Source organism: Pseudorasbora parva, chromosome 16 (assembly GCF_024679245.1).
Source record: "Pseudorasbora parva isolate DD20220531a chromosome 16, ASM2467924v1, whole genome shotgun sequence".
In the NCBI taxonomy this organism is placed as follows: Eukaryota; Metazoa; Chordata; class Actinopteri; order Cypriniformes; family Gobionidae; genus Pseudorasbora; species Pseudorasbora parva.
The window spans coordinates 27,123,353-27,143,359 of NC_090187.1; the positions used below are offsets into that span (position 1 = coordinate 27,123,353).

The window sequence follows — 20,007 nt, forward strand, 5'->3', positions numbered from 1 at the left end:
AAGTTATCTACTCTACAGCGCAGCAGATCAGATGGGGGCTGGTCCTTTCCAAATTTTAAGTTATATGCAGACTCCTTTACTCTCCATGCACTGTCAACATGGTTTATTTCAAATGTGTCAACTTCATGGTGGGCTATTGAGGAATCTCTGGTTTCTCCTCACAATATAAAGCATTTGATTTTTGCTGGTGTCTCACTTAGACAATGTAAACTTCATTTTGGCCCTATCATAACACATTTTATTTCTACTTGGAGAATGGTGGCGAGAAAGATAGAGCCAAATTTGATGTGGCATCGTCATTCACCTCTGTTCCATAATAATAATTTTTTATCAGGAAAGAACCCATTTCACTGTCCACAATGGGTTAAATGTAAAGTATACTCCTTTGGTGATATCTATGATGACAAAGGCCTGAAATCATTTCAAGATATTAAGGCTCTTTTTAGTATACCAGGAACTTCTTTTTTCATGTACCTTCGCATTAGGTCAGCTCTTCGCGCATATGGAGTTCCCTGGGATACACGACTGCCTGTACACCCCTTACTGAAAGTATTACTTCCAACTGATAATTCGGTTATTTCTGGTTCAGGTATTTACTCTTTTCTCCTTAAAAACTCATACAAACCATTATCCATAGCAACTGTCTGGTCCAAGGATATCAGTGGTGACGCTCAAACTTTATTTTTTGACCAAATTTGGGAGACAATTACATCATCCTCAAGAAACCCAAATCATCAGATGATCCATTGGAAACTTCTGCATAGACTTTATCTGTCCCCTTTAAAACGCTTTTATATGCATCTGTCACCTTCGCCAAACTGTAATTTATGTCCGCAGAAGGCACTTGGTACATATTTACATTTCTTTTGGGAATGCCCTGCACTTTTTCACTTCTGGTCTCAGCTTGCTCATGACATATCATTTCTGTTGAATAAGGATATGGTCTTGACTCCAGAACTCTTCTTCTTAAATAACTTCTCTGAAATGGTGTTGTCTTTGCAACAGAGAAAATTACTTTTAGCTGCTCTCACTGCTGCAAAGAAAATGTTAGTTAGTCGCTGGATTCCTCCGCATACGATGTGCAGACGTGTTTGGGGCTTATCTCTGCTGGATATTATTTCTTTGGAACTATCAACAGCTCGCATTCATGGAGCAAAGATAAAGACCTTGAAGATCTGGAGTGCTATTTTTGATATGGTTAAATCCTTTGTTTCTTCTTTTTGATGTTAATTTAACTTATATGTATGTGTATATGTTTTAATTTTTACTGTATTTTTACCTTTCATTTACTTATTTTTATCTGACGACTAGATATTTCTTTTCACCTTTTCCACTGCAATGATCTGTAATTTCTCAGTACAGTACAAGTCTACCATGGGGGGTGGGGGGAGGGTAACATTCAAATATGTTGTCTTCTCCTTATTGTTCTGACTATTCAATAAAAACAATTGTTCACAAAAAAGACTCATCAGACCAGGTGACATTTTTCCAGTCTTCAACTGTCCAATTTTGGCGAGCTTGAGCAAATTGTAGTCTCTTTTTCCTATTTGTAGTAGAGATGAGTGTATAATGGGGACCGGTTGGGGTCTTCTGCTGTTAGCCCATCCGCCTCAAGGCTGTGCATGTTGTGGCTTTACAAATGCTTTGCTGCATACCTCAGTTGCAACGAGTGGTTATTTCAGTCAAAGTTGCTCTTCTATCAGCGTGAATCAGTCGGCCCATTCTCCTCTGAACTCTAGCATCAAAGAGGCATTTTTCGCCCACAGGACTGCCGCATACTGGATGTTTTTCCCTTTTCACACCATTCTTTGTAAACCCTAGAAATGGTTGTGCGTGAAAATCCCAGTAACTGAGCAGATTGGGAAATACTCAGACTGGTCCATCTGGCACCAACAACCATGCCACACTCAAAATTGCTTAAAGGGGGGGTGAAATGCTGTTTCATGCATACTGATCTTTTTACACTGTTAAAGACTTGGAATCCCATACTAAACATAGACAAAGTTTCAAAAGTTAAGGTGGACGTTTGATGGGAGTATTTCTTTGTCAAAAATACTACTTCCGGTTAGTCATAAGTTTCGGCAAGTTTTTTGAGATCATGCGTCCCCATTGACGTTAATGGGGGCGGAATTTCCTTGTATGGGCCTTACGGACAATTCTACCGGAAGCGCGTGAGAGAGAGCGAGGGAGAGAGCGAAAGCAACAGCCTACGCCCATCAAAGCGCTGGCTTGTAGGATACTGGACAGGTGACAATTACACATAGCACATAACAATGTCACCAAAAAAGTGGGTTTTTGGTTGCCAGTCCAAGACAGTCCTGCACAGATTCGCCAAAAACCCCGCGTTAAGGCAACAGTGGATGGAATTTGCTTTTCCGGATCAGCAACTGAGTTGCGCGAATGTTTATATCTGTTCGCTGCATTTCGGTGCCGACTGTTTCATAAACAAGGCCCAGCTCGACGCCGAATTTTCCCAATCGCCTAATGCTGAAGGATGGAGCAGTCCCAACGTTAGAAGGGTGAGTGAGACTGCTTCAAATGTCTGTGTTTTTTTTAGTCCGCTTACTGTCTACACAAACCACGCGTAAACACACAAACACACGTGCACAACTGCACTTCCCACATGTACACCTTCAAAGACAAAAATACGACGATATAATTCAAGTATAAATATGTAAATAACACAAGCCGCTAAGCATATTATATAGTTAGTGTATAACTTGTACCACATGGAGACGTCCTGCTCTAGTCGTTTTTGCTGCTGCTCCTGTTCAACTGCAGCCTCTGGGTCTGATTCCGGATCATAGATGTATGGCTGTATCTGATTAAAAGCCATATTTTTATTTTGAATAAAGTTTTTTTCCCGCTGTTAGGGATGACGCTCGACTCAACACACAGCACGCTGCTGCACACGTCATTATTTAGCTCCGCTCACACGACACGCCCCCACCCGCTCTGCTTTTTTCGGAAAGACTCGGAACAGCGCATCTTTCTTATATAATTATTAAAAACATAAAGACTTTTCGGAGATATGCAGGATGCAATGCTACTCTATAGGTACTCAAGATTGACATGACACTGACTGAAACTGAGTGTTTCACCCCCCCTTTAAATCACCTTTCTTTCCCATTCTGACATTTAGTTTTGGAGTTCAGCAGATTGTCTTGACCAGGACCCCTAAATGCACTGAAACAACTGCCATGTGATTTGTTGATTTATATATATATATATATATATATATATATATATATATATATATATATATATATATATATATATATAGTCAAAATAACCATGTATCTGCAGCTTTATGTCTTTATCTGGAGAGGGAAGCAATACAAGAAGTCCTCGCTGCAGCCTGTAGCACGATGACGTACTGGATCAGATCCAACGCGTACTGGACGGGCATGCGCGGTGGTTTCATTCACAATTCGATGACGTCATATACGCATGCGCAGAAGAGTTTTGGGGACATTGAATGCACAGGAGAGTTTGCTGGATAGATAAATACTCAAACCGCTCGCGCAAAAATAATGATTAATAACATGCTCACGCCATCAGGACACGCGTTTTGCATTTTTCCTTGAATGTGTAGGCTACTGGTATTTTAAAGTTCTTTACAGATCGTGTTGCATTGAGGATTAAGATTACAGAGACAATTACTTGACTCATTTTTCCTTCCACTCAACAGCAAGTATGATCAGAATATATAAAAAATTAACTGTTTTGCATGCATGCACAGCGAAACTAGGATAATTTAAGCATCACATTTATGAAAAAATGATTTATTAATCAATAATTACTTAATACTATTTATCAGTTCTACAACTACACAGTTTAGAACATCATCTATATACAATAATGATCATACATTATGACTAGCGCATACGCATTATAAATTAACTCAGAGATCTGTATGAATGACATTGCCATAACGATCCACCATCCAGTACGTATTGGATCTGATCCAGCAACGTCATCGTGCTACAGGCTGCAGGAAAGGGTTTGAATTAAGCTCTAGATATTAAAAAAAATAGAGGATGGAGCACTGAAAGATCATTACCATAAATGACTCTTGTGGTGCTTATGGTGTGTACTGCTCCGTTGTTTTGATGCACTGCTCACTATAATCTGTAGAAACAAAAAATTGAGCAATTTTGTCTCAAGGTCCAGATGGAACCAAGTCTGGGTCCGGAATCAGATTGCAATCCACCATTTGAATTTTGCTGCCCTATAGCATAAATAATTATATTATAAATTTAGCATACTATAATAAATGTAAGTAGCCTATTATAAGTAAATATCATTAATAAACATAATTAAAATAAGTATAATAAATAAGAATAAACATTTTCTTTAAAAATAAGCTGACTTTACAAATGCATACTTTAACATCTTCGGATAGTTACAACTTACAGTAAGTCTTTCTTTAACTGTTTGTGAACCACCCTTTTTGTTCACTTTGCGGACATCACATGATTACTTAATATTCACAAAATGACAGTATTATTCTGTATTATATATTACACAGTAAAAGGGCGCTTATTCAGAATTCATATATTTTCCCTAATTCTTCATTTTGTTTTAAATTTTCCTTTCCCAAAAGTTTTGTGGAATTTCACACAGAGATTGGCCACTAGGTGACTATAATTATATGGAACATTGAGATGCCGCACAGCATAGACAAAAACAAAACAAAACGATTAATTTATTTTTTTATTTTTTTGTGTAATTTAATTATTTAATTAATATTTTTATACATTTATGAGTCACCTGCTGTTCTTTCCCAAACCCTAGTTAGGAAAACCATGACATAATGTAATGTTTAATGCACTTTGTAATGGTTTGTTGGTAAGGGAAGAAGGAGGTGGGAACCAGTGAAATACTAAATAATGACTTGTATAGTGTTTATAGAACAAAGTTTCGAACGGTTATAAATCAGCATATTAATTCATGATTCAGATCGCGTGTCAAACTATCAAATTGCTGAAATCACGTGACATTGGTGATCTGAATCATGAATCGATACACTGATTCATAATGTTCAAAACTTTGTTTTGAAATAGGCCCATCACTATATAGGTCATTTTTTTTAGCTTTTTTTGCGCACAAAAACTATTCTCGTAACTTCATAAAATTATTGTCTTTAGTGCCTTTTATGTCTTTAGTGTCAATGAAGGCCTTTCAGAGCCATCGGATTTCAACACAAATATCTTCATTTGTGTTCCGAAGATGAACAGAGTTCTTGCGGGTGTCGAAAAACATTAGGGTAAGTAATTATTGATAGTATTTTCATTTTTAGGTGAACTAAACCTTTAAGAGGTGTGATTAAAGCATGGTGAGAGGTGAATCACAACTGCTTCAGAGTCAAAATACCTTGCAGTCAAAACAACAAGCGTGGCTTACAGCACTTCAGAGTTATTGGGTTGTCTTAAGCAAATATTTAACCCAAAACGCAGGGTTAAAACAACCCAATCGCTGGGTTAAAACAACCCAATTGCTGGGTTAGTTGACCCAACATTGGGTTAAAACAACCCAGCATTTTTTAGAGTAGTCAGTGTCATTGAGGGTTTTAGTTCTTTTGCTGTTGTAAGCTGTAAGAAGATTTGAAATAACAAATAAGTTGGCAAAATATGAAACTATGCTATCAAGACCTTTTCCTGAAAAAGAATTGCAAAAGAACGTTCATCAATCAATCAGAAACAGCTTTTAACAGGTCATAGCTATAAAGTGAAAGTTTGACATCGGTCAATAATTTTGCGCAATGATAATGTTTTTTTAATTTATTTTATTTTTTTACATGCTTATAGCTGAAGTATGGATTAGGCTAAATCGATCAAATCCGACTTTGAGTGCTGTTAGACATCATTTTCACATATAGGGGGCAAATTCTGAGATTATTTATTCTGATCATTTTGTTTAAACATAATGTAATAATTTTTCATAGTTTAAATGTAATTTATATCTTACAAATAAACTGAAACTGCTGATTAAACTACTCAGCTCTAATGACAGTATCTCCAACCCATGGAAAATGTGTGAATATGTTGTTCGCATTTTGTTTTAAACATAATGTAATAATTTTTCACAATTTAAATGTAATTTATATCTTACAAATAAACTGAAACTGTAGATGAAACTACTCAGCTCAAATGACAGCATCTCTAACCCATGGAAAATATGTGGATATGTTGTTCGCGTGCGCTGCTCTCTCGCGATCCCCGCCCTCCCCTCCCTGCTGCACGCGGCGCTAATTGGCGCTCTCAGCTCTAGCCAGCAGACACGAGCGCCACAGACGCGGACCCCTCAGCCAAATTCACACAGTCCAGACACACTCAGAGAACCGCTCATTGCTCTTTTTATTTGTTTTCGTTTCATGTGTCTCCCCTCAATTAAGTTGAAGAGAGTTTAGTTTGGGAAGGAAGACATTTCAAGCATGACTTTGGATAATAACTGATCTTGAAGTGTCAAACTGCGCCTCAAACTTCCAGAAAATAACGACAGACACCAGCTCTCACAGGTACCCTTTATTATTATTATTTCATTATTTTATTGCATTTCAATGCTAGATTTTGGGCAGAAAAGCACCAAACCCTAATAAAAACGCCCATAATCAGCAGTTTAGACATAATTAAGTTATGGTGCATCACCCATAGTGACAGTTTGTGTTTGTGTTATGACGGGCGATAGTCATCAACGATAATATTTCCTCATCTTAATATTATTTTTATATCAGTTATAGGCTATCAGAACATTTCTGCTCAGAATGGCTAACTTTCATGATGATAAATATTTGGAGTTATGTTCTTTGAGGTATTGATCATGCATTGCACGGCTCTCCCCTTTTCTCTTCTCCCGTTATTATGTGATAGGACAAATGCATAACTTCGGAAGATTTAAATGATAATCCCATCTGCGATTTATTTAGCATTATCTTACTGGCAACTTAAAATATTTGAGTTTAACATAGTGCACGTTATAAAAAACAAAACAAAAGCGCAAGACATCAACATTCTCGATTGCTATTGTAGGCCTAGATGCCCATTTTATTTTTTATTTGCATATATTGTTATGAATGTATTTATACATTATTTTATTTACTTATAAATATATTTAATATTTTATTTATTTATAAGTAATAATTATATATGAACTTCAGCTTGCTAAGCGCCATGTAATTTCTTTCCTGTGCCAATGAAGTTTTCTTTGCTGTGAATGATTTGCTACTACTGGTATTGCTAGTCAGTTGCAGGTGGTTTTAGAGGAATTGGACTTGTGATGTGCATAGCATTTGCATGGGCTATCATTTTAAGTTTAAGAAAATTGCGTTTTGATGCAGGCACCATGGGGCAGACCATCAGACAGTCTATTTGGCATTACGTAAACTAAGTGTGGACCTAAAGGAGGGGGGCCAAAGGCTAAGGGCAGCATTTGACACAGTGTCATTATCATTATTGACCATGTGATAAGCAGTTTTTGTTTACAACTTTTATTCACATTTAAAAAAATGTATCGCTTCAAAACATGGATTAAAAGCCTCAAAAAACCTTCCATGGGTGACTTTAAATTAAGGAAAAGATTAATAAGGTTATGAAAGCAGATAAGATTCGTTTTTAAACTGCTGGCCAGATTTGCTGGTGAGGAATGTTTAATGGGAGTAAAGTGTGTCTGTTGTGTCTGTCAAGGGAATAAAAGTTGGGAGATTCTCGGTCTGCCTCTGGTCCTTCTCACACGTCCACGCCAACAGCTGAGCTGGGTTGGGCATAAACTCTTGAGTCTGTGGTTCTTCAGAAGAGTAAAGGGGACTAAAGTAAGCCAGGACGTAGTTCTTGGGTGGGTTAGAGGGGGCTCTTTCTCTTCCAGCAGTGTTTGCCTCGTGTTAACGGGCCGGATAATACCTCTCTATGATGCACACAGACTTTATGGAAACTCTCTCTCACACACCCCACCGTTTTATGGGGTGAGACCAAGAGAAAGTCTCAGTCATAAGCCACAGATGGAGTACACACACTTTACGGATTATGTAAGTGTGTTTCTTATTAAGTATTGAATAATTAAAATAAATATTAGCAGTCAATTTATCTATATTGTAAAAATATTTTTTTCACGATAAAACATGATCGTATCTGTTTTTATTTAAATTGCACGCACAAGCATATGCTGTACAGCACAGTTGTACCTGTGTTCTCGATATAATGTTTAGCTTTTGTTAGTTTAGCAAGCTGGACTTCTGACATATATTTGGAGAGGAAAGCATGATACCAGAGAGGGTGGGGGAGCTGGATTTCCTCTGTGTATGCTGAAGAGTCAAAGTAGGGCAGTAAGTGGCAGAGTGATGGATTCTAGTTGCTGTGTGTGTGAGAGTGTATGTGTGTGTACTTGTTTATATTACATTGATAGGACCAAATATCCCCACAATTTAATATAAACCTGAGATCACCTACATTGTGGGGTGCAGCCACCGGTGATGTTTTTTTGAAAATTTAAAAATGCAGAATGTTTCCTGTGATGGGTAGGTATACAGGAAAGGACAGTTCACAAAAACACAACTGTGTGTGTGTGTGTTTGTGTGTGTGTGTGTGTGTGTGTGTGTGTGTGTGTGTGTGTGTGTGTGTGTGTGTGTGTGTGTGTGTGTGTGTGTGTGTGTGTGTGTGTGTGTGTGTGTGTGTGTGTCTAAGTGTGTTTATTGTACGCCCGTGGAGCATAGTGCCACCTGGGTGTTAAAAGGTTCTTGCACAGAAGTGTTCTTTCTCGTACATTTTCTCTCTGACTGTCTCGCCTCACTGTCTCTCCTCACTACATCAGCTGTATATGAGGCAGTAAGACAAAAAAAACCTTTGATTCGTTTAAAATTCCCAAGTTTCTTGACTCATTTAGAAAGCAACAGACTGTGCCCTATGCAACTTCTGTGTAAACCTCTTTGCAGTCAAAGATCGCCATTGGCTCCAGATTACTGTTGTCAACATTCAAAGCACATTAAAAACATCACACTCTAACTTTATCTGGGAAAAACCTTGGTATAAAGATAAAAGCCTACATGTTTCGTTATTTGACCACTGTTTATGATAAAATGATGTTGCAGTGACAATACTTTTTGTCAGGCATGTAAAATAATTGATCTATAATACAATATTTTGAATGGAATATCAACAAGAATCAAAAGCCAGTTACATCTTCTTCATTTTATTTGTGGTCACATACATACACTTAACCACATGTGCTCTTAGTCAAAATGTGCGCATATTTGGACTAACATAGATTTTTTATCACATGTTTCCAAACATTTTGTCATCCAGAATTAGATTTGTATTGATTTATCTCTGAATTATGCTGATCTGAAGGGCTGAATGACATTCAGAGCGATTTCTGCGTCTGCTACTTCCTCCTGCATGTCACTTATGCTCTCAGAGCTCTCTCATTCGCTGTACAGCTGTCAATCATCTTACGTGACTCAACCTGACAACAATCTTGCCCCATCTGGTCATGCTGTTCAGTACACTTCCTCATTCTCATCTCTCTTTTGTAAACATTACCAACTCGTGAAAACGAAGCGAATTAATGCATGATTACGATGGCATATGGTTTGTGTGTTTTGCATGCGATTTGGTGTATTTTCATATGAATAAAAAATGTGTTTAGTAACATGCTAAGCAGGTGTAGCGATTAGCTTTATATAAAATGCTAAATATAACATTTTAACATCATTAAACATCACTGAAACCCACAGTATGTCGCGATGATCGGAAATAAATATAAACGCTCACTGGCTGTTTATAGGGAGTTTGGAGTTAAAGTGTAATATTAATAGGGTTGTCCCCGACTAAGGATTTACACATTCGAATCAGAATTTTCGAATCTCTCTATGGTCGACCGATAGTCGAATCATCTATGTATGTGTAAACCATAGACCGTAAAAAAATAAACGGTATAAACGGGTTGGGGAGGGAGGCTAAGACTAACCCTAACCCTAACCCTAACTATTAAGCAGGAGGCTAAGACTATTTTTATTTTACTTTACACATGGCACACAGCCACCACTTTTAATAAAGTGATCAAAACTAGGCAAAACTACACATTCGTAAATTAACCGTTCTCTCATAACATTTAAAAGCCACGATCGAAACACAGAACATCACAAATATATAAGAACATTTTGACAAATAAACCTAAAAAAATACCTACCTAGAGAGGAAAAGAACACTTTGAGTGTGTTTATATGCACGTTCATAAGCTGATTGTGCCTAAAGGGGGTCGCACACCGGACTGAAGCTCAGCGCCGTGTCTCAGGTATCTCACACCAGGCAGACGTGGACATTATACGCGCAAGCTCAATTTTGAATCGACTTCTGAGAGAAGAGCTGCATGATGAGTGTATCTTGTAGCACCGGGTGAAATCAGTATGTACATTCATACTGTAGATTTGAGGGAAATATACATTTAATCGCCGCGGACAGGTGTCGAATGCCGCCGTCGGTGTATGTGTTCGAGTTTTAAAGCCGCGGCGTGTCCGGTGCGAAGCTCAGTGCCCTTATTAAAGGGGCGATCGCTCAGCGCCGCGGCACATCTTTATAACACTAATATTGAGCACCCCCATATTGCCAAAATGGTATGATCCTTGTTTCATAACACCGTCGAAGATTCGACCATGAGATCAGTGGTCGAATCCGGTCCTGCATATCGATGCATCGAATCTTCGACTATTAGGGGTCACCCCTAAATATTAATAATTTATATTGTGTTAATGTAGCTTGATACTAACTGTAGCTCTAATACATCTGTTATGTCTGTATTTTATTTCACATAAGGTACCACAAGCATGCTTTTTTTGGTTGTCTGTTTGCTAATAAGACTTCAGATAGTAGGTTTTAATGTAAATTGGAATGAATGTGGGATTGGTGGCCAATCCAGAATGCCTGAATAGGTTATAATGCTTGAATAGAAACAAAAGAATTACTATAAAAGAATAATGAGGATTAAGTCATTCATGACAGACGTGTGAAAAGTTCATTGAGTGAAAACAATAGACTGTGATTTGAGCATTTGAAAGACTAGTTAGTAGACTGCAAGTATGTGTTTTACAGGCCAATAACATAAGGAGAGCAGCTTATTTTAGCATTCTTTGAAAATTCACATGACATACAATATGCTTCATAAAATGGATATTTTTGGAGATTTAATCCTCAGATTTGAAATGAAGCATGGCCACACTTGTGGCTTCACATTAGTTGTGGTTATAAGTTGTTATACTACATTCACATAATATTTTTATACATTTAACAATATATTTTAATATTTTGAAATATTAAGAATAATATGATGTTAAAAAATAATAAGGGGTTCAAAGAAAAGAAAATATAAATTATTTTTCTTTTTGAAGAAAAAGGGGTGCTCACCATGTATAACCCCTCTGGTCCTAGTCTGATTGGGACTCGAATCGCCGTCTCCAGCATGGGATGTGGGGTGCTAACAAGGACTCTAAAGACAGCAGTGTCTAGTGTCAGTTTCTAATGTGCTTTTTGAGATCAGGGAGTGAGGTTTACTCCCATAACTCTTACTGGCCAACGTCCGTCACACTTACCCTCTTAAACCGCACTCTCATCTGGGCCACGGCACCATTGTAATCCCTCCGGTCCTACTTGGCCCACTCTAATCGGGACTCAAACTGGCATCTCCGGCAAGGGAGTTAGGCATGACAACAAGGATGCTAAAGAACGCAGTCTCTAGCAACAGTTACTAATGTGCCTTTTGATGTTATGAAAGTGAGGATTACTCGCACAGCTCTTACTGGCCTCTATCCATTACACTCACCCCCCTAAACCTCACTTCGCACCAGCGTCTCCGGCATGGGAGGCAGGTGTGCTAACAAGAACGCTAAAGACCGCAGTGTCCAGCATTTGTTTTAATGTGCCTCCTGAGATTAAGGGAGTTAAGATTACTCACACAGCGATTACTAGCAAACATCCGTTACACTCACCCCCTTAAACCTCACTCTCATCCGGGTCACTGCGCCATTTTAACCATTTTAACCTCTCTGGTCCTGCAAATGCAAAAGTTCCATCATAATGATATACAGGGTGATTGCCACATGTTTGTTACAATGATTGCCAGGGTTTCCAGGTCTGCACAACAAAAATTGCCCAATGGCCAATAATAAAAAGGCCAAAATAGCCAATTAGGTTGGAGTGCTTTTTTTTTTTTTTTATCCGCGGGTGTCTAGGGGTCTGTGTTGGAGCACCGGAATTGTATTTTCCCATACAAATAAATCATTTGCATCAAAAGCAAGGCAATTTCTTTCATTTGGATCAAGAGATACAGGGCAGTGGCTTTATCCCATTAAGTACATGTCATATTTCTCACAACTGATTGGTCCAGTTTTGTTTAGCGATCTCTTGCCTGGAATAAAACCTCCTCTTAGTACCAACAAAAACAGATTTTGCTGAAAGTAAACTCGAACTAGAGTAGAGCCACTATAACTGGCTTCATAAAATAGGCCATAGGTTTTGGAGCAGATCTATTATGCTTTGGACACAACCATTCTGTTCTTCCTAATATAACCTGTGTTACCTGAGTCTGTCTGTGTGTTTTTTTTTTCTATTTTAAGTGTGTGAATGTTTGTATCTTAAAATGACTGACTGACATGTTGTGTTCAGCTTTGTCTCCCTCAAAGGGCTCCTGTCAACGGCCTTACACACCTGAACACCCTTGATAAAAACAGAACTATGTCAAACCCCTCATCTTTTATTCATCCTTCACACGACCTAAACCTTACACCCTCTTCACCTGTGTGCGTGTAACAGTACAGTTTTTAATCCGCTCACTCCAAACACAGCTAATCGACAGGAGGCATTATCCGAGCACTTTGTCTGCTCTCAATTACGGCTATGGAGGTTCCAGGATGTATTGAATTACCCATAATTCTCTAAACCTGTCACTCACAGAAAGACAGACAGACAGACAGAGTGTCAGGTATTCCAAACTCCTAATGAGGTTTTGGAATGTTGGCAGGGTGGAATTTCTTCGCTCTCTTTCTGCTCTCCGATATGCACCTGGCTCTCCTTGAGCTAAGTGCAGGTATGAGAGCTAAAACATTGTCTTCCTTTAAAGATGAGAAGGGGGATTAAAAACATATCATTAAACATGGACTTGGCTCAAACAAACAGGTCTAAAGAGAGAGCTTCGCCCTTTTTAATGTTTGCAGAACACAATTGAAAGCCTTTTTTTTTTTACTCTTTCCTCTCTCGAACTTTGTGGGGATACTTGATATCTTTTTCATTTGCCTTTACCATAACATCCAGATTGCAGTGATCCACTGATGATGATGATTACATTCATGGATGGCTGTATACATATAAAAAAAAGTCAAATTTACAGACTGTAGGAAACAGTTGTTGAGGATTAGAAATGAAATTTGAGATTAAATAGTTATGACATCGTCTTTGTCTGCTTTCATGCCGTGTGATATGACATTTAAGTTGAGGCCAAAGGACTGCCCAAAGTGTCATGCAAATACTATTTAGCGAGTTGACCTAAAGGTCTGCTTTTACTTTTGCTCCATATGTAACCTGTCAGTTCAATTCAGTTATGTCCTGAGGCAGTTACAATGTATTCACAACAAATAAAAGGAAATACGATTTTACAAATGTTTTCATTATAGGTATTAAGTTGAGGTGTATACACATTCCGGGTCATAGAATCATGTATACACAGATTTAAGACATACAAGTAGAGTTATGACTGGAATAAATGGTGTTTTTTATGTCAGTCTGTGTGGGTAAATGCATTAAGTAGAATACACAGCACCTACTAGTGGGTGGGATATATTAGTCAGAAAGTCAACATTTCGTCCTCAAAGTTGATGTGTTAGAAGCAGGGAAAATTGGCAAGCGTAAGAATTTGAGTGAGCCTGACAAGGGCCAAATTGTGATGGCTAGATGACTGGGTCAGAGCATTGCCAAAACTGCAGCTCTTTTGGGGAGTTCCTGGTCTGCATTGGTCAGTATCTATCAAAAGTGGTACAAGGAAGGAACAGTGGTGAACCGGCAAACGGGTCACGGCCAGTATCTATCAAAAGATACTGACCTGACAATACCAAGGCTAATTGATGCACGTAGGGAGCGAAGGCTGGCCCGTGTGTCCTATAAAACAGACGAGCTACTGTAGCTCAAATTGCTCAAGTTCATGCTGGTTCTGATAGAAAGGTGTCAGAATATACAATGCGTTGCAGTTTGTTGTGTATGGGGCTGCATAGCCACAGACCAGTCAGGGTTGCCATGCTGACCCATGTCCATTACCGAAAGCACCAACAGTGGGCACATGAGTATCAGAACTGGACCACAGAGCAATAAAATACCATAATGTTATGCCTAATTGTTGTGTATGTCATTACATGTATGCCTGTCCTGAAAATATTTAACTAAAAGAAGATAGTAGTAACAGCTGATCATGTGATCTCAACATAGCAAAATGTCCTTTAAAATTTTTAATATTTATGAAAATGTCTTCATATGTAAAACTTTTCTTAGTAGAAAATCTAAAATCACCTTTAAGTTTACATAGTGAAAATATGCTCTATGGTCTGCACTTAAAACATTAAATTTGCTTTTAATATTTCTATGAATAAGAGTAATTGATGCTTTGGAAACCACATTAACATAGTGTATCTAGTACAGTACAGTAGTAACATATAGTGCATCTAGTACAATATACTGTACAGTATCTATTATAGTTTTACTGTATCTAGTACAGTATAACTATAATGTGTGTGTGTGTATATATATATATATATATATATATATATATATATATATATATATATATATATATATATATATATATATATATATATAGTAAAACTAATAATAGAGTATTGAAAACTTTCACTTTACATTTACACCTGTAGGTGTCAGTATAAAGTCCAAGACCTAGATAAAATCCAGCAAACACGAAAACAAAAAAAGCTTTCGAAGTAGATCATAGAGCTTACATTCATGTAGCTATAGATTAAAACCTTGATAGGAAAAATATTTACATATAAATATTTAAATTTGGAAAACTTGTTGGGAAAGGATAGTTTCACTAACTTCTTTTACTGACCACCCTTGCTTAGATATGTTACTTACTTACATTTTGTGTGAAAAGCATATTTACACTTCAACATTTCTTATAGTACACAAGTGCATAGTGTAATTTTTACACTATGCTTATAGTGCATAGTGTAAAATGCAGTTGCTATTTTATACTCAAGCAAACAGTATCCACTGTACCAGTTACACTCAGAATAAATAGCCGTAGCTCTATTTTAAGTGATTCAAATTCAGTTATTTAAGTATAATTAGTCATGTGGAATAATAAATAAATGCTGCCAAACTAACTTAGCTCAATTTCAGTTCAGTCAAACCAATTTCTTTTTTTTTGCTGGCATCTCTGGCAACAACAAAATCATATTTCTGTTTGTCATAATTATATTTTTTAGCCTTCAAATTTATCCTCTTTAATGAGCAAAATAGTAGCTGTACAGATAACGATCATGTGAGCTATAGTAATATAACTAGTAATATAACTAGGCTTAGGTTATATAAAATATTGAAACCAGAAAATAGAGCCATATATCCGCAGAGCAATGATGGTAATTCTGAGGGGGCAAATTGTGTTGGTCTTAGAGAGTCCAACCACCACCTTGAACCTGATATGAATTTCTTGTGACGTAACGAAGACAAATTTTATTCGTATGTTGTGATTAGTATTATGAAAACATAACATGGCCTCAGTGTCTGTGTGTGCTTGTTGATATGAATATTATTTACACAGAGCAAGGGGTAATGCTTACATCAACTATGACCACAGTGAAAAAATTGACCTCTGCCAAGAATAACACAAATACGTAACCCAAGCTCATAATAATGTCCTTGCCCTGACCTTTTGTGAAGCTAAACGGTAAAATAATGTAGTGGACTATGTCTGTGGTAGGTGTAAGGTGTCCAGGGGATGCTTGCTATAGCACATAATAGCTGTGATGTCAAATCAGAGGAAAAATTTGTCTTTCTGTAGGAGAAAGAAATCATAAAAAACACGGGTAAGACTTTCTATTGTTTGATATATGAACTTCCAAGACTCAGGCATTACCCAAGAGCCCCTGTGCAGATACAGTCATGACACTTGCTCTCTGAGATGGCTCCCTCAGCCCCTTTAAATCTGCTCTATATGTCACGAATGCAAATCAATCATCATCAAAGCTGTGATGCCGCCTTGTTCTTTTAAATAAACAGACAAATCTGACTTATCTTTATGTAAGAGTTAGAGATATATTTAAGGGTGCAAATGGCAGCAATAGAGTAAGTGTGCATTCCTTAGTGACAATATATGTCTTTGTCAAACAAATTTAATTGTCAAAAAAAAAAAAAAAAACACAACAAAGATTAACCGTGTTTCTGTTCTGTTTAACAATTCAGTTCAATTCACATTTATTTGTATAGTGCTTTTCACAATACATATCGTTCCAAGGTATGTATTTCAGAAATGTACATACAAAGCATACAGTTAGATAACAGTGTATTATTAATCAATTTAAAAATAAATTACAACAATGCAGTGGATGTGTTTAAATGGACCCTATTTGCATGAAATATAGTATGGTATTCAACAAATAAAAGGTCTAAAATCAACCTGGTCTCCGTGGTAGTTTCACGGAATCACAGAAAATTCTGTGATGGGTCCACGGAAGTGATGTCTATGAATGTCAATGACAGGCAGCATCCGTGATCCACACACAGATTCCCAGTTCCAACACCTTATATTCATCAGTTGGATTCAGTCAGCATAATTTTATTTAAAAAAAAATTTTTTTTATTCAGACACGTTTTGAACACGTAAATCAATCCCTTTCCTAAACCTACCCATTTGTGTATTATAAAAAAAACAGGATAACAGATACATAGATACAGATACACAGATACTGCAGGCACAATTTATTCAGAAACTACAAATATTCTAAGTGTTCCGAGGCCAAACGATTGATTTCTGTGAAGAAAATCCCCAAAAGCGATCAGTAACGTTGAGTCCATCCGCCGAATATTAATACATTTCAAATATTGCTGCCGGAAGAAACGTCAGGTCAGGTTTAACAGCATTGGCTGTTGTATGTCGCGTGACCAATTGCGTCATTACAACAGCTTTGATTGTAAAATGCCATTAGGTCTCGTGTGTCATTTGAATGAGAAATATGAATGAGTGCGTGTGTGGAGCGCGATCATCATTTCAACGATTAAAACATTAAGATCAATTCTGTTCTTCACATGAAGACATCGTATGACTTTAGAAGACTTAGAATGCAACATGAGTTAATCCTTCTATACTGTTTTTTGTCAGTTTTTGCAATAAATAACTGACTGTACATTTATTTGCCTGTTATGTGTTTTAGATTGTTGAGTGGGTAGGTTTAGGGTAGGAGTGGAGCTAGTTGCTCCGACATATAAAAAGTAGGCTATAAATATTCATAAAATCATGTCTATTTTTACAAATGCAAATAATTAAATGTGTGTTGGGAATCCGTGTGTGGATCACGGATGCTGCCTGTCATTGACATACATAGACATCACTTCCGTGGACCCATCACGGAATTTTCAGCGATTCCGTGAAACTACCACGGATTTTTGAGTTAAGTGTCCGTGTTCATTTCATGGAATTCTGTGCGATCAGTTTGTCTAAAATAGGTAGCATAATATTGGATTTGCAATATGTTGTTCCCTTCTCAGGGAACCAAGGTTACAGTCGTAACCTGAGACGTTTTTCGGCTATGTTGTAATATAAAAAAAAATAGAAAATCACCAGATGAATTTATTAGCTCAATTTCAATATTCTAAAACGATTGTGCTTTTGTAGAGGAAGAAACCTGCATAGAAAATAATAAACAAATTACAGACATGGGTAAATACAATATAACAAATATACAAAAAACAAACAAACAAACAAACAAAAACAGTGCTTTATTAATACAATAACACTGGATGGACTTCACTGTAATCATTGAATATAATCTTTGTTAAAGCTACAAAAGTGATTTTCATGGATCCAAAATAATGATCCGCATCCGTTTTCTTTCTTAATCATTTACATCCACTTAAGACAAATGCGACTGTAATTACAAGGATACTTGGCGAAATGGCATTTTGACAATTTTGCATGAATGTTTTTTTTTTAAGCACTAAAAAGATGAGAACGAAAACTGAAATCGCTGGTTGTGTGCTGTGCTTTCTGTGTGCATGCATGGAAAACACCGCACAAGTTCTGAGTTGACTTTACGTCTTCTCACGCTTGAATGCTTTAAACTAACTTAAACCTACAGAGTTGTCATAGTTATCACATAATAATAAAAACATTGCTTGGTAGGTGATTTGATGTCTGACAGTATGTATGTCTTAAAATGTATTGAAGGTGATACGATTCTTCCAGAATTTGGAATTTTAGCTTTGCCATTTAGAAAAAAGGGTGCTTTGAAAGATGAGTTTAGAGACAAAACTTTTCGCGAGGATTTTACTCAACATGCCAAAGCGCAGCGTGCTGTAAGCATGCTCAAGCACTCACTGATAAGTCATTTAATTAATTTTCTTTAAAGCATCCCTGATAAAAAAAATCTACATAAACCCACTAGTTGGTTGTTGGACAACAAGGTTGAAGTCTCTCTATCCCCTCTTTCATTCATCCATTCATTGAGAGCCCCTGCTCTGGAGTGTGTGAATCCTTGTTCTCAATGATTCCCTGCTGAAGGAAATCTCCTAATGAAGATGGACTACAACAGTCTTTTCGCTCTGTCCCACAATTTCATGGCACTCTGTTGACTAATGAAGCAGAGATTTAGACATGATCGTCACCCCAGCCGTTCAGCTTTTACAATACTGTTTGTTGTAGAAGCAAGAAAGGGAGACGGGGACAGAGCAGATGAGAGATGATGTGAGAAAATAAAAGGAAGGCATCTGAAAGAAGGCTGAAAGTGGCTGCTCTCATCAAGCTGACCTTTTGTTTAGAGACAAACAGATTTAGAAAGGGAGAGAAAGTATGTGTGTTGGTGGACAAAAGAAAGGACTTGAATAGAGCAGCAGCTGATGCAGAGCTGCTAAAATGCATAGACATGCCTGAAAGAGACCACAGTAAAGCAGCTGAACATTTGTTTGGGATTTAACAAGACCTCAAACACCACACACACACACACACACACACACACACACACACACACACACACACACACACACACACACACACACACACACACACACACACACACACACACACACACACACACACACACACACACACACACACACACACCTCCCACGGAGATGCCCAGCCACTCCCTTATGACTCCATCTAACTGTCCACTCCATCACAGGTCCGCAGCAGCAGAACTGCACTCTATCCATCATGAAATCTGCTGGGGGGAAAAACAAAAAGCAGCGGAGGAGCAGACATCAGCATCACCACCAGATCGGGATGGGCCGGTTCTCCAGTGTCTGGTGGTCTACCTTGATGATGCTCTTCTTCTCTCTACCCAAGGTGGACTGCATGAAGGAGAGTGTGCCAAGAGTTAAACTTGGCTACAAAGGTAAAACGTGTCCTTATGTGACTTTCCAACTTTATTCAACATTCTATTTATTACTAAAGCTTTTAATTTTCTCTATGTCTGCAATTTATTTTTAGAATTATCTATTAAATCTTTTGTGTTTTGCTAAATCTCCATGTTTATTTTTAAACATCTGCTGGAACGTTAGTCATTTTTAAAGGATACATTTTGAAGTACTTTTTGGAGTGTGATGAGAGGTTTACAACTCACTTGTATGAGGTCAATATTTAGACTGCCCATGTAACTGATTGAGTGTACATAAGGGATGTGCTGCATATCACAGTAGCAGTATGCAAGTTTTGTATATTGTATATACTGGGAACAGACACACACACACACTTCACTATCTAAACGATGATATACCATAGAGGTCTATTGGTTTTATATAAAGCTAA

General features: G+C 37.5%; 1 protein-coding gene across 1 annotated transcript in view; it reads left to right on the forward strand.

Annotated features, from left to right (window-relative positions):
* The first annotated feature begins 6,287 nt into the window (after positions 1 to 6,287).
* The window catches only part of sema3d (sema domain, immunoglobulin domain (Ig), short basic domain, secreted, (semaphorin) 3D), a 49,283-nt gene continuing 35,563 nt past the window's right edge, over positions 6,288 to 20,007 (forward strand). The window contains exons 1-2 of the mRNA XM_067420138.1: positions 6,288 to 6,520; positions 19,382 to 19,594. Coding sequence (XP_067276239.1) covers positions 19,414 to 19,594 — 181 coding nt within the window. The 5' untranslated portion in view covers positions 6,288 to 6,520; positions 19,382 to 19,413. The remainder of the gene's footprint in view (positions 6,521 to 19,381; positions 19,595 to 20,007) is intronic.